Source organism: Globicephala melas, chromosome 2 (genome assembly GCF_963455315.2).
Source record: "Globicephala melas chromosome 2, mGloMel1.2, whole genome shotgun sequence".
NCBI lineage: Eukaryota > Metazoa > Chordata > Mammalia > Artiodactyla > Delphinidae > Globicephala > Globicephala melas.
In genome coordinates, this window is record NC_083315.2 from 32992349 (window position 1) to 33008531 (window position 16183).

Sequence of the window (16183 nt, forward strand, 5' to 3'; positions counted from 1 at the left end):
TCTTAACCACTGGACCACCAGGGAAGTCCCCTGCTGTTTCTTCTATAGTCCACTTAAAAACAAGTTTGCATTTTACTGTGACTTCATAAAGAAAGACCTAGTGACTTAAAAATCAGATATTTTGGGTGCATAATTTGCCTGCAGAAACTTGCTGAGTTTTTCCCCAAGATCTGAGAATCTCCGTCCTCCCCCCTTCCCTCTACCTCCTCCTCCCTTCTTTCTTTCTCCCTATGTCTCTTTCTCTTCCTCCTTCATCTTCTCCTCCTTGCTTCCATTTGTCCTTCCTCCCTTCCTCCCTCTCTCCCTTGGTCCTTCTTTCCCTCCCAGCTCCCCCTTCCTTTGCGTCAAAGACCCAAAGGAACCAGAGAGATTGGAAATGTTCGGGTCACCGCAGTAGCTCATGCTGGGTCACCTTGCTACAAGTATTTAAAAACCCAGACTCCTCTATTGTGTGAGTGGTGACGATGTGAACACCATCGACTAGGGGACAGAAGAGGCAAAGGCCTCAGTTTTCCCATCTGTGAAATGCGGTGACTTCTTCATTGAGCACTGACTGTGCTGTGTGCTCAGGATTCAGAGGTGAGCAGAACACTGCCCCCCGGGCTCGAGGCAGGCCACGGAGGATGCGGTGACCATGGCTCGTGGGCTGGCTGGTTACCCTCTCGTGGCCGCTGCCTCCTCACATGTACAGTGGTGCACCTCATTCGGTTGCATTGTGGATTAGATGGTTCTGTTTAACACCTTTTGGGATGGGACCTGGCACATGGTACACACTGGGTCAGCGGTGACTTTGCTCCCTGTAATTGTTTTTCACGGGGGCGCGGAACAGGGCCCAGGGCTCAGAAGTGAAGGGCATCTTTCCAGCTGGGCAGGGAAAACTTGGGGAACAAATAACCAAATGTGCTTATGAAAGCAGGCAGTCTGATGTTACCAGGGCTCTTCTGTGCATGTGGGGATCGCAAGCTGTCCCCGCTCCAGTATTCCTCCTCCCAGGCTCAATGCTGGGGAAGTCCTCGCCCTGCCTGTGTTCCTTACAGCCCTGGGAAGAAGTACATGCGCCACAGGGACAGTCCCTCCCCCACCCTGCTGGACTCCAGGCTTTTCCCTCCTGTCGTGTTGTGACTGTCCTTCTCGCCATCCCTCCCTGTTTGCTAGACTTTCTGCCCTGGTCCTGCCCCTAAGTGCAGACCAGTGTGTAATGCCCTGCCCCCCACTTCTCTGCTCCCTGTTCTCACTGGCATAGTGGGGTGGGGGAAGGGTCCCATCGCCCTAGAACAAGTCTCCCTCCCGGCCTCTTCATACTCTGGACAGACTGGGATGGGCTGACCACCCAAGAGGGTCCCCTGTTGAATGCCTAGGGCTGCTGTGACCTCAGGCACGGTGCCTGGGCGCCTGGAAGTGGCCTCTGCAGGTGGTGGCTTGGTGCCTCTGTCTCCGTCCACCTCTTGAACTGGCGCCACTGGGCCTCAGGCTGCATCCCAAGACATTTCAGTTTTGCACAACACTTTGTGGACAGACTAGGAGTTAAGACGTGTGTCTCCTTTGTTCAAGTTTATTCATTCGTCTTCATCCATTCAACAAATATTCATTAACTGTATGCCCTTTATTAATCATGGTGCTTAAGTGCTGGGATTATACTGGTTAGAAAGAACGGCGCAGTCTGTGCCTTCAAGCATTTACAGTCTTGCAGAGGGCAGCTCCTCCCCCGAGTCATTCAGGCTGAATGTTCGCGCAGGAGCTGTTAGGCCCGTCTACCACTAGGTGGCGCAGTCACACAGGTAGCTCAGTCACTCAAACTCGACCTGCCTCAGAATCACCGGGAGGGTGGCTTGTTAGTACCAAGTGCTGCCCTGTCCCAGAAGCTCTGTCAGTAGGTCGGGGTCGGGTCAGAGAGGGGTTGGGTTGACATTTGTATTTCTGACAAGTTCTCAGGTGATACTGCTGGTCTCTGGACCACCCTTCAGGTCCACAGAAGCAGAAGCAGCTAAGCCAATACTGTGCCCTCTGCCAACTAACTCAGCCTGTCTCAAGGCTTCTGGATGTGTGAACTTCATGGATCGTTCTGATGGCTGGACGTAATAGCCTCATTTCACAGATGAGGAAGTTGACAGCTGGTAAGAGGCAGAGCTGCGACTGGCACTGATTCTGGTCCTAAGTTCACCCTCTTTCCACTGTCACACTGGCTCTCCCTGGGTGGTTTGGGAGAGAAGGAGGAAGGTGAATGACTGAGCGGACCTGGGGAGATGTGAACTAGAAGTGTGATAGGCATTCCAGGCGGCAGGAGAGGTGGGAAGAGTGCTGTATTCGTGCCCGGTCCTGGCTCTGTCCGGCATGGGCCTGGTTTGTGCCCTTGGGCACCCCGCTTTTTCTCTTCGAGCTTTTATTTTCTCATCTACAAAATGAAGGTTTGGACCGTGGTGTGGGGATTTGTTTCATTTATTGTGCTGGGTAGTCAGTGGGCCTCTTCAATCAAGAGACTGACTTTAGGGCTGAATTATTTTTTTTTTAAGTAAATTCTTTCTCTCTAGCCTCTCTTTCTGGAAATTCTGTTAGTTAGATACAGACCTCCTGGATTGATCATCTCTCTCTTCTCTCCTTCCCCAGCTCCTGATTGCTTTGGGGAGGTTTATATTTCTTTAGAAAACAAACCTCCAGTCTCATTCCTTGGGGGAAATACCAGCTTGTTGGCATTAGGGGTTAGAAGTTCCTTACTGTCATTAATGGTGTGTCGGGAAGAAAGAGGGGATGAGGCATGTGTCACTGGGCCTCCTTTAACTGGAAAACGGTGGCTTTTAAAAGAAGCATCTAGATTCACTTTTCTTTTAAAAGAAAAGGATTCTCTAACTGTGTAAAACAACAGAAGCCAAACTATACCACCATGTACTACTATTTACAACTTGAAAAAAGTGATTTAAAGGTTTGAAAATAAAAGGACTGACCATGGTCTGTCAGGCCAGTGCAGACAAAAGGAAAGCTGTGATCACAATTTTAAAATCAGTAAAAAGGGAATTATTGCCAAAACATCTAATGGTACAAAGAAATTATTACCCTATAATTTATTGGTTTTGAACCTTAATGGACCCAACAACACTGTGTAACTGATAGGAATTTCTTATGATACCTTGTGTGGAAACCCCATCTTACTGCTTTATTTTTACCCATCAAATTAAACCTGCCTCATCTCTGCCAGGTTGGCTGTTGGAACATCCATTTTCATTTTTCTGGGGAAGATACACCCTTTGGTCATTTATGACACCTTTGGACCTTACACAACTCAGGAAAATTGGAAACAGGCCTCTGGTCTTTGGCAGTTCCTAGTGAGATGCTCATTACCCAGACCCTCAGGTCTGATTGAAGGCAACCTGTTGGCTAGCTGTCATTTAGTCCAAGTGGGCTGTCAGGAAATTATAGCATTGAAAAATAAACAAAATTAGGAAACTGATGGATGAGTTAAATAGCTACTAAACACAGATGAATAGGGAATTAATGAATTAGAAAGTGGAATGAAAGAAATGACAGAAGTCAGCATAGAGATCAGAGTTAGAACATATCAAAGAGTGGCTATGAGACAAAGAGACTAGGCTTCCTACTTCTTTTTTTTTTTAATTGAAGTATAGCTGATTTACAATGTTGTGTTAGTTTCAGGTGTACAGCAAAGTGATTCAGTTATACATACACATATATCTGTTCTTTTCCAGATTCTTTTCCCTTATAGGTTATTACAAAATATTGAGTATAGTTCTCTGTGCTACACAGTAGGTTCTTCTTGGTTATCTGTTTTATATATAGTAGTGCGTATAAGTTAATGCCAAACTCCAATTTATCCCTCCCCCCCGCCACTTTCCCCTTTGGTAACCGTAAGTTTGTTGTCCATGTCTGTGGTTCTATTTCTGTTTTGTATATAAGTTCATTTGTATCATTTTTTTAGATTGCACATGTAAGCGATATATTTGTCTCTGGCTTACTTCACTTAGTGTGATAATCTCTAGGTCCATCTGTGTTGCTGCAAATGGCATTATTTCATTCTTTCTTTATGGCTGAGTAGTATCCCATTATATATGTACCACATCTTTTTAAAAATTTATTTCTTTACTTATATTTATTTTTGGCTGCGTTGGGTCTTCATTGCTGTGCGCAGGCTATCTCTAGTTGCGGCAAGCGGTGGCTACTCTTCCTTGCGGTGCACGGGCTTCTCATTGCGGTGGCTTCTCTTGTTGTGGAGCACGGGCTCTAGGCGCACAGGCTTCAGTAGTTGTGGCACGTAGGCTCTGTAGTTGTGGCACACGGGCTTAGTTGCTCTGTGGCATGTGGGATCTTCCCGGACCAGGGATCGAACCTGTGTCCCCTGCATTGGCAGGCAGATTCTTAACCACTGAGCCACCAGGGAAGTCCCTGTACCACATCTTCTTTATCCATTCATCTGTTGATGGACATTTAGGTTGTTTCCATGTCTTGGCTATTGTAAATAGTGCTGCTATGAACATAGGGGTGCTTGTATATTTTCGAATTATGGTTTTCTCTGGATATATGCCCAGGAGTAGGATTACAGGGCCATATGGTAGTTCTATTTTTAGTTTTTTATTTTATTTTATTTATTTTTAAATTTTTATTGGAGTAGAGTTACTTTACAATGCTGTGTTAGTTTCTGCTGTACAGCAAAGTGAATCAGTTGTACATATACATATATCCACTCTTTTTTAGATTCTTTTCCCTTATAGGTCATTACAGAGTATTGAGAAGAGTTCCCTGTGCTATACAGTAGGTCCTTATTAGTTATCTATTTTATGTATAGTAGTATATACATGTCAGTCCCAATCTCCCAATTTATTTTTAATTTTTTAAGGAACCTCCATACTGTTCTGTATAGTAGCTGAACCAATTTACATTCCCACCAGCAGTGCAGGAGGGTTCCCTTTTCTCCACACCCTCTCCAGCATTTATTGTTTGTAGACTTTTTGATGATGGCCATTCTGACCTCACTGTAATTTTGATTTGCATTAGGCTTCCTCCTTCTTATGTGCATGAATTAGAATTCCAGTCAGAGACAGTAGGGAGAACAGGGGTGGGGCAATATTCGAAGACAAGAGGCTGATAATTTCCCAGAAGTAGCGAAGGGCATTGAGCCTGAGATTCAGAAGTTACAACAAATCCCAGAAAAGATACAAAGAAATCCCAACCTAAAGAAAATGTAGTGAAAATAGAGAACACCAAGGACACCGAAAAATCCTAAAAGCAGTAACAAAGAACAGGCAGATCACCTACACAGCAGTGGCAGTGACAGCCGACCCTTGAACAATGCGGGGGGTTAACCCACATACAGCCTGTAGTCAGCTCTCCGTATTCCCTTTCCTCTGCATCTGTGGATGCAACCCACCACAGACCGCGCAGCTCTGTAGTATTTACTATTGAAAATATTCACATATCAGTGGACCTGTGCAGTTCAAACCCAAGTTGTTCAAGGGTCAGCTGTAGGTTGATGAGTGACTTCTTGACAGCAGTAATTCAAGCCAGAAGGCAATAGAATAATAATTTCAATACGCTAGTTGAAAATAATTGTAAACCTAGAATTCTAAACTTTACAAAATTTTTCTTTTAAGAATGAGAGGAAAATAAAAACATTTCAAGATAAATAAATCAAGAGAGTTACAGATTTCATCAAAGAAGCTTGTAAAGGATCTAATTCTGGGAGATGGTAAGTAACCCCAATGGAAGTTCTCAGGCACAGGGAGGAATGCTGAGCGAAGAGAGTGATGAACACAGAATAAACATAAGTATGCTTTGAATATAAATAAATAATACTAACATGTACTTTATGGGGTGATCAGAGGTAAAACTATCCAGGATTACTGAACTCTGCCATATGTGTAATCGTATTTCTAGAGTAGTAATTAATGCATATAGAGTATATAACCTTCGAACTAGCAGAACAACAAAGAACAGAATGGTGTCTATAACCCCCATCTCCAATAAAACAGCAACAAAGGAGGGGAAAAGAAACAGAAAAAGCGGGACAAAAAGAAAAAAAGCGGTAGAAGTAAGTCTGTACATATAAGTAGTCCCAACAAATTAATAAACCTTTGTTTCTGGATTAGGAAACAAAGATTGTCAAATTAGATTAAAAATATATACCTATAGCCATGTGTGGTTTACTAGAATCATATTTAAAATGTAATACAAGGAAGTGTTAAGTTTTTCCATTGGAAAAGTTTACAGCTTCAATAGGGCATGTTTTATTTCTTAAGGTGGGAATTTTTTGTATAAATTTCATTCCCTTTTGTATATCTTAACATTTTTCATAAGTTAAAATTTAAAAGTCAGCTTAGACCAAGTTAAATATCAACGGAGAAAATATTTTTAAAGTATGTGAGGAAGAGTTAATATCAATGTATGTATATCTGTACACGTGTGTGTATGTGTGAGTGTGTGAGTCTATGTGTGTATACACAAACAATAAAAGGAAGACTAAAAGCTCGAAGACCATTTTTGAAATAAAGAACTAAGCAATTCAGAAAATAAATAAAAATAATCACAATTATGTTTAGATTCATTGATAACTAATGAAATAAAAGTCAAAACAAGGTATACATTTTGCTTGTCGGTTTGGCAACAGTTAAAATGCACTATAAAATCTTGCGTTGGCCGGGAAGTTCGTTTATTTCTGGTGGTGGTAAATGTGTAAAGTCTCTGATTCAAGTATGTTAATCGATTTTAAGAAAATAATCAGGGCTTCCCTGGTGGCGCAGTGGTTGAGAGTCTGCCTGCCGATGCAGGGGACACGGGTTCGTGCCCCGGTCCGGGAAGATCCCACATGCCGCGGAGCGGCTGGGCCCGTGAGCCATGGCCGCTGAGCCTGCGCGTCCGGAGCCTGTGCTCCGCAACGGGAGAGGCCGCAACAGTGAGAGGCCCACGTACTGCAAAAAAAAAAAAAAAAAAAAAGAAAATAATCAGAGTGAGAAAATACCTCGTACGGAAAGGATTTTTGCAGTGTTGTTTATAAAACTGGAAACAATCTAAATGTCCAACAATGACAAATAATGGTTAAATTATTTGTATGTATTTTAAATGGCCTATCATTTAGGCATTACAATGATGATATACTTCTATTTTTATTGACAGGAAAAAGCTTCATGGTTTATTAGTTGAGAAAAGTAAATTATATTAATAATATGATCTTATTCATATTAAATATATCTATTTTTATTTGTATTTATATATGTACGGAAGGGGGTCTGGATTCATATTCAACAAAAAGTTAACTATGGTTATCTCTTTTCGTGTAAGCATATTTTCCAGCTTTTTTGGTCTTGTAATTTATAATCGAATAAAATTTTAAATAGAGAATGTGTTCCTAACTTAGAGGCCATATTTCGTACTGTGTGATTAAAAGCAGTAGCTTTTAAATCCAACGTACGTTGGTTTGCATGCATTTTAGCTCTAGCCGTTACTTAGCTGTGTGACTTTAGGCAGATTACTTAGCCTCTTAACTTTGGTTTCCTTATCTGTGAAATGGAATAAGAACAATACCTAGCTTCTGGAGCAGTTGAGCTGAGCTGTTGAAATGAGACACTGCATGTAAAGTGTTTAGCAGTGTGCTGGACGGTGTCTGTGCCCAGTACATGTCAGCTGTTCCCATCACTGGAATCATTCTGGCTCTGAGGACCATTTCCACATGGAGCTGAGAAATGATTCTCAAGTGATCTGAACAAGGGCAGCTTTGAGCAGTCAGTGTGGAAGCACACAGCAACTCGTAACACTAGGAGCACGTACCTGTCAAAGGGATGAGTCACATGATCGGTTATGTCACATGTCCTTTTCAGTGTCTATTGAGATAAGCACAGGTTGTTTTTTTTTTTTCTTAGTTAAGCTATTAATAGATTTCCTAATGGTGAATTATCTGCATCTTCCTGGAATAAAAGGTACATGGTAACACTGCATGGTTCTTTTAATATTATTATTGTAAGATATGCTGGATTTGATTTGCTAAGATTTTATTTAGGGCTTTTCCATCCATGTTAATGAGTGAGATTTTTCTGCAAATACAGAATTTGTAGTGTAGCCAGTGAAGTGTTGTGCTTGTCCAATAATTCATCATATATACCGATTACAAATATTTATTGTGTGTGAGAGAGACATGGAGAAGAAAAAGGAGAAGAAGAAGGAAGGGAAGGGGAAAAGAAGGGGGGAGGAGGGGAGGAGGAGGAGGAGAAGAAGGAAGGGGGAGGGGGAGGGAGAGAAGGAGGGGAGAGGGAGAGGCAGAGGAGAAGGAAGAGGGGGAGGGGAGGAGGGGAAGGGGGAGGGGAGGAGGGGGAGGGGAGGGGAGGAGAAGGAGGAGGAAGAGGGGGAGGAGGAGGAGGGGGAGGGGAGGAGGAGGAGGAATAGGGGGAGGGGGAGACTCAGAGAAAATAAAATCACAATATATTCGCCAGGATTCTTTCACTCTCAAAAGACAGACGGCCCAGTTCAAACTAGCTTAAACAAACCACGCAGGAATTATTGTTCATAAAGTTAGGATTGCCAGGCGGGCGTTTGGCTTCAGATAAAGATCCAGAGGTGCTAGCACTGTACCTACGGCACTGTTTATCCTTCCTTCGGTCCTCTAGCCCTTCCTCTTGTGCTGGTTTTAATCTCAGGCAGGCTCTCCCCGAGGGGTGGTCCAGTTACATCTCATCAACGAAACTCCTGCAGAAGTCAGATGATAGCACTGAGCCAGGGTCTGTTGCCAGGGGATGCAGTACTCTGACAGACCAGATCTGGGCATGTGCCCACCCCAGGAGCCCTCTTGGGGTCCCACTTTAGCCACATGGACTGTGAGTGTGTGTGTGTAGGGGGGCATATCTCAAACGTGGTTCTCAGCACTGTCCCCAAAGTGCAGAAGGGGGCGGGACAGGCAGTTCAACAGATGATTGATTATCCGTAATTGATCAGGTGCTTTTGTGTGTCCCAGGTTGTGGTTACTTCATTTGGTTTGCACACCACTCCCATGAAGTTTGGTTTTATGTCACTTTACTCCCGTATTTATTGGGGAGATGCTCAGAAGCTTTCCCACTTTGCCAGGACTATAGAGTGGTAAAGTCAGTCCAAGTTGAGGACTCCTCTCCCTCAGTGGGGCTGCTTCTCCGGTCAGGACAGCCTGTGCCACGTCTCCTGGAGACGCTCTCAGGCCAGCCATGGCGGTGTCATTGTCAATGTCCCACGTGGTGTTACTATAGCACCCTCTTGTCTGTAATAGTGCTGTAAGATCTACCTGCGGGTGGAAGCCAAAGTGATTGTACCCGTACTGCTTCACTATCACTTAAAACCTTTCCTTTCAGTTGTCTGAGTCATACTTTTCCTTTGGTTTATTGACAAAACAGCTTTCACTGTTTTCCTCCCAAAGAGTCCTAAAAAGACAAACAGGTAGAGAATGGATTTCTAATTTGTCTCACAGACTCAGGCTTCCAGACACAACTGAAACCCAGAATCTTCGCTTCAAAGATGTGAATGTGGAGCTGTCTCTATCTATGGTTGCTTCCAAGAATCTGACATGAATTTTGTAACATTCCTTGTGAAAAATAAGTCTTGTTTTGCAGCACAAAGCGCTGAAGTTGAAGGATCACATAAGACGTACAACAAGCGAGTTGTTAAAATAAACACTTATCACAAAGATGTTTTTGCAGAGTAACATGGGATATTAGCCCATATCCAGCTGCTCTTGACCAAGTCTTGGCACACTGGGTGTTTTTGCTTTACAATATTGAAGGTCCGCTCAGAGTAGCCTTGTTTCTGTCAAGATGAACATAAATGAGATGATCAAGATGAGGATGAACAGGGACTCAAATGCCTTTAAATAGCTCAAGACAAGAATGTCCTTCCTGGGAGCCTGAAATGCTGTGTAATCTTTGACTTCTTAAATGTAGAGCAGACTTCCTGTTTCTGCGAGTGTGGCTCACTAAATGGCTGTTTTAAAATCTGAAACCCTAAGACGCACGTTGCTTTTCCACTCTCTTCGATGAAGATAGCTATGTCAATAGCATCTCTACAGGATGACCTCTGAGGGTCGTGATCCATATTTGCTCCCTATTTCAGGTTCCCCAGTCTATCCAGGAGGCTCGATTGAATTAAGTACTCTTTAGAAATGGAGATTTACCGTTTATTTGGTGTATGGATAAAAGCGAAAAGATGGAAATGCGATTGATTGCCTTCTGTGGCCAGGGAGGTAGATTCTTGAGGTCCGTGCTTCTTCTCAAGATAAATGTGGATTATTGGTAGCTCCTAACAGCTCCTGGGTCATGCAGGCCCACATATTTTCCTTCTTTTTTTTTTTTTTTTTTAAGATTTTTTGATGTGAACCATTTTTCTAAAAGTCTTTATTGAATTTGTTACAATATTGCTTCTGTTTTTGGTTTTTTGGCCTTGAGGCATGTGGGATCTTAGCTCCCCAACCAGGGATCGAACCCACGCCCCCTGCCTTGGAAGGTGAAGTCTTAACCACTGGACCTCCAGGGAAGTCCCCTGGCCCCCATATTTTCTACTTCGAGCATAACTGGACAAGTAGAGTTGGGTTTTAGGGTATTATCTTAATAGGATACCTAGAACAGCAATCATAGGAGCCCCAGGCTGCCATCAGAATTCACCTCCTCCTGACCCTCTTTCCATCAGAGCAAAACCCAACTTCTTAATGGCCCCTTTCTCCCAAGGCCACTACCTAGGAGGGGGCAGGGCCGAGGAAAGGGAAGACTTGGTTAACACGAGGGTGTGGTCATCATTCGCTGGGCTGTCTTCCCTCGGTGTCCACGAAGAGGAAAAACGTTTTCACTACTCTTAATCTGGTTAAATTGTTTAGAACACCTTTCACAAATGAAAGGCATTCTTTTTGCCTAGGTGCTGTTGACCAACTGTATTCGCTTGGGCTGCCATAACGAAATACCACAGACCGGGTGGCTTCAACAACAGATATTCATTTTCTCACAGTTTGGAGGCTGGGAAGTCCAAGATCAAGGTGCTGGCCCGTCTGGTTCCTGACGGGAGCTCACTGTCTGGCTTGTCGATGGCCCACTTCTTGCTGTGTCCTCACACGGTAGCGAAAGGGGGGAAGCAAGCTCTCTGGTGTTTCTCATAAGGGCACCGGTCCCATCGTGGGGCCTTCGCCCCCGAGGTCTCATCTAAACCTCATCACCCGCCAGAGGCCTACCTCTGACTACCATCACATTAGGATTTAGGGCTTCAACATGTGACTTCTGATGGGGACACAATTCAGTCCGTAGCGCTAGCACAGAACTATTTTTGTTAGATGCTTGTTGTAGTGACCCACGTTTGGGGCAGTAAGGTCGTAAACTCGGGTGGGAAGAGTGAGAAGAAACAGACGTCAGGAAGGGCCGTGAGGAGGGGCAGCAGGCCTGCGAGGCTAGGGCTCTGTGGCCGAGGCTCCTCCTGCTGAGACCTGAGCTTGTGTGCTCTGTGTCCCTGTCTCCTTCTCTCCTAAGACACTTAAAAATGACTTCTTTGTTCACGGCTCAAACTGAGTCTGTATGGGACCATCCCACTCAATTTTGAGTTTGAGGCAGGGCCTGGCATGGTACCTGATAGAAGATGGCTGCCTGGAAAACCTTAACGGAAGGAAAGCAGGGAGTTTTGAGCCTCAAGATTGAAAACAAATGAGGTTCTGCTGATGGAAAGAACGGAAGTCAGCTTACCAGATGGTTCGGGAAGGAAAAACTGAGTTCCGTTTTAGAATATAAAGATTGAGGTTAACCGTGGAACCTCTAGTCCGTACATTATTGCCAGGTAGTTGAAGATCATGTAGTCATGCGTCTTAGGAAGATACAGGTCATTTCTTTTAACCCTGTAGTCACAGCAGGGTTCCCTATGATAAAGCCATGGCCCGATAGCCCCCCACCCATGCTGGGTGACATGTTCATTTATAAGGCATTTAGACATTCCCGTCCCAGCTCTTGGAAAGTTCTCTGCTACCCTTCAGTTCTACTATAATTCCTCCTTGTTCCTGTCATCTGAGGGCTTACAGTCTGCATCCAGCTTCCCTTCCTGCTGCCCGGCCAGCCCCGCTCTGCCTCGCCGTGTCTCTCTGGCATTTATGGTTAGATCACCCACCCTCAGCAGCTGGTCCTGATGATGGTGAAGGGCAGTCTCTGCTTGTCTACTGTATTGACCTGCGGGCTGAGTACAGGGACTTAAACACCACTGGTGTTTGCATAATAAGGACTGTACTCATCTGATGACTGAGTGGAACACTCATTGTGGGCCAGAGGCCCAAGATCTGGGTGCTTTCCTCCAACCCTACGAGAGGCAGTGCTGTGGAATGGTTCTCCCTGACCACGTCTGTGCACAGACTCAGAGGACGCTAGGGAAACTGCTGCGTAGTGTGAGCCATACTCGTACGTGCATTGCCACATTGACCTACTAACCGTTTCTTGGACATGATCTCATGAGGCATGAGTACATGGGTTGCATCACTTACAGATGCAGCGGGGGTGGGTCAGAGTGTGGCTCACCCAGCTTCACAGGTGAGCAAAGAAGGGACCTGGATGTTCTTGTGTTCCAGCCTCAGCATTGTGTTCAACCTTATGCCACAGTTGTGCAGGGATTTTCTCAGCTGCTTGAAACCACTGTCCGCTGAAGGGCCCTCAGTTGATAAATGTGGGAAGTGGTACTGAAGGAGGGTCCAGGTCACACAGAGGAGGAACTGGCAGAACTGAGACCGTAAGCTTTGTGTCCCACATCCCTGACACATGCCTTCACAAAGCAGATTCTTCAATTTAATAGGGGCGAATTCCGTTCTCTTCTGGAAGAGATATGCAGAGGATTCTGAGAACCACTGTTGGTTCAAAGTGAACGTTATCCCTTTAATATGCAATTCCCAACTTTCATTCTCTGTCATCTGCTCATCTCCACATCTGGCCCCTGGATCTAGAAATAGACAAAAATAATTTTGTGACGTGTAATGAACTTAACCCTCGATGTGTATTTGACACATCCTTCAGGCCAGGAAGTGGCCTGGAAAATACAGAGGGTTTACTTGATACAGTGTAAGTCACCAGAAGGTTCTTTCTTCTCAGAATGCCTTTTCTATAGCCCAAGCCTCCTTTTAGGATAGAAAGCAGAGGAAATGAACTTGACTGACACAGCTTTTCAGAACAAAGGGATGCTGTGGCCTGATACTGCTGGGTCGAAGTTCCCAGCAGAGCCTCCGCCCAGTCAAGAAAGCCAGGCCCTTTCTCGTGCCAGCCAGGGTCACGGCCACCATTCTGTCCTAGGAAGCGGCAGAAGCACCCCTGCACCCTTGCCTGGCATCTCGTCCTTTTCCCTACCCTGCCCCCCTTGGAGTCACATCCACAGGACATCACTGTCCTCTGAGAAGTACCAACAGGGCAGCCGGTGAGGGACCACCAGCCATCGTCAGGATCTTTTTGTCCCCTCAGAAGGGTTCTCTTGCCATTCAGGTCTCCTCCCCAGGATGAGAGCCACTGTTCCTGGTACCACCATGGCTTCCTAGGCCTTCTGACTCGATACCATAGCTGTGACTGGGCTTTCAGCCTCTAAGATGAGTCAACAGGTCGTATGACAATGTGTGTGGTCCCGGCTCTGAGATCTAGGTGGTCTCCCCACTTCCCAGGCCCAACCAGCCTCTCTTCTCCCCTGTCCCCCAGCCATGCTGGCCAGTTTCCTGCCAGACCCTGGATCTAAGGTAGACCCGTGGGAGAATGGAAAGGTCAACTATGTGTCATTTGTATGGTCAAACCAGTCAAACCCATAGCAGAGCTCCTAAGTCAAAGTTCTTCCCCTCCAAAAGCTCCCTGGGTGTATTCCCTCTTGGGATACCCCAGAGCCAGGAAGAACAAGCCCAGAGGAGACAGAGCCCAGAGGACCCCAGATGCCACCACCGCCAGTCTCAGATTTGACGTGTAAATGGTTTCAGGCTCTCCTTCCTGGCTTCTCCATACCCTTCTCCTGATGTCTTTGAAGGGCTGGATCTGCCTGACGCTTCAAGGATATTGGTTGTGACCTTGGGGTTTTGCTCTGCTCGGGTGGTCTGTTTAGCTTTAGTGACACAGAGAAATCGTCAGGATTGGGAATGTGGGAATGAGGGTCATAATATCCTCCCCCCATTCCCCCCACCGCCAGAAACTTGAAAGCAGTCACTTAGGCAGCCAGTCCAGACCTTGGGTGGGGGGAGGACGGTGTACCTGGGAGAGCCTGTGCAGCTTTCCGTGGTCAGCTCACCCACGAGCTCAGTCTGCCCCGCTCTGTGCTGGGCCCTTCCTGGGTGGTGCGTGCACAGGGATGAATCCCACATTCTCCTGCCCCAGAGCATGTCCTAGGGGAGTTTTCCACCAGCCGACACTCTGCTCGTCTTCATTGATATCATTCATACAGGATCCAGTATCACACGCCCCGCCCCCGTGACCTCCCGCCATGGGGCAGTGGGCAGCAGTCAGGGGAACCGTGCAGTGGAATTCTTCTGAAGAAAAACAGTCATCACCTGTCGCCACCACCCCATCCCTCCAATGCAGTAAGTCCCCTACACATGTACCTTCAGGTTGCGAACTTTCAAAGATGCGAACGTGCGTTCGCACATGCAGTCACGTAAGTTAGTTCACGTGTCTGGCGAACATTGTCACGTGTGTGTATCCTGTACAAGTGGTTGTGCTTTCATGTACTTTACTGTATAGTACTGTTTAGAGTACAGTAGTACAGTATCTTTATTTCAAACCCAGGAGGTCCAGAAGCAAACATAAAAGCAGCAGTGATGTAGCTGGTACTGTACTTTTCAAGGTACCGTACTGTAAGATTAAAAATTTTTTTTTTAATTTTTTGTGTTTCTTTTTTACGTATTATTTGTGTGAAAAGTATTATAAACCTATTACAGTATAGTACTATACAGCCGGTTGTATTAGTTGGGGACCTAACTCTGTTGCACTTACGAACGCGCTCTCGGAACGGAACTTGTTTGTATGTAGGGGACTTACTGCAAAGGCAACAACGAAACCAGAACTCAAACCCCGAATTGTCCCTGCAAAGTCAGCAGCCCAGGCCCTGCGATTGGCAGGCCGTCTGCCTGCTCCACAAGGTCTCCTTCCAGAGGCCCTGGCTCTCTTCCGACAGGTGGGTTGCCGGGAACAGCAGGGTTATGATGGGTTGCATGGAGTCTTTATGGCCGTTGCTCCTGCCCATGTCCCGGTAAAGGCGCCAGCGCCTTTCCTCTGAAAGCCCGTTGGCCTTTCCTTTCCCCGGTAGCTGCGGGGCTGCCTTTAGGATCCTGAAGGCGGCACGGAGGGGCCCTGCCTGCTCTGAGCCTCCTCCCAGAACACCCGTTTCAGGACCGTCCCTCGTCGGGGCTATGGGTGGGGATGGGCGGAAGCAGCTTGGCCGGCGCTTCTTGCAGTCCAGGACCGACTCCTCTCTCTGTTGCTTCATCTTCTGTCCTCTCCTTGTGCATTCTCCCCTCAGGCCTCGCGGCCAGGACAGCCCCATTGCTTACTGCCAGGACCCTGGTTCTGCAACCCAGCCAGCTGTTTCTCAGCCCCCAGCCCGAGCTGTTCCCACTCATCCAGCTGCTTCTGCAGGGCTCTGCAGCCTTCTCTCACTGCCTGCACTGCTGTTGGCAGCTCCTGCTGGCCTTGGTGCCGAGGGCAGGCTCTGCGTCCCTCATCCTCCTTGAAAGATCACCCAGGGGCTGAAGCCCTCTCTGGCCATGCGTGGGTGGCCTGCTGGGTGGGGATCATCTTGCAGGAGGCCAGGCAGTAGAAGCAGCTCTCTGAAATGACCAGCCACCCCTTGATCTCTGCCTGGGCCCCTCCTCTGCCTCGGGGTCAAGTCCAGGTATGGTGGCCCCGGTCCCCTTCTCAGGTGGCCTGATGGAACTGACCACAGACCTCGTGAGGGTTTGACTTGGTGGAGCCCTCCTGGGAGCTCAGCCTCAGAGATTGGGGGTTTTCTCAATAGGTAAAAATGCAACATCTGTTTCCCATCTAACTACTACTCTTTTGGGTGTGGACCGTGTTGAAATACACACACTTGCTGTGTTCGCCGGCATCTCTGGGGCACAGTGGGAGGGCAGTGCCGTGCCCACCGTCAGCTGCATTAGAGGTAGAAGGTTCCTCAGCTTCTCCTGGGACCTGCTTTGGCAGGAGGCTTGGGCTCATTTGCTTAGACCAGAGGTTGCAAATAGTGGCTGATGGACAACATC

At 46.5% G+C, this 16183-nt stretch overlaps 1 protein-coding gene across 6 annotated transcripts in view; it reads left to right on the forward strand.

Moving 5' to 3' along the window:
• ARNT2 (aryl hydrocarbon receptor nuclear translocator 2) overlaps nt 1-16183 on the forward strand; it is a 203148-nt gene that overhangs the window by 12323 nt on the left and 174642 nt on the right. For 3 of the 6 annotated variants that reach the window (XM_060293754.1, XM_030878462.2, XM_030878464.2), the window contains exon 1: nt 14376-14506. The exons of the other annotated variants lie outside the window; for them this stretch is intronic. In XM_060293754.1, the coding sequence (XP_060149737.1) occupies nt 14410-14506 (97 nt within the window). In that variant the 5' untranslated portion in view covers nt 14376-14409. Of the gene's footprint in view, nt 1-14375; nt 14507-16183 lie in introns of those variants that run through there. 6 annotated transcript variants of the gene reach the window in all.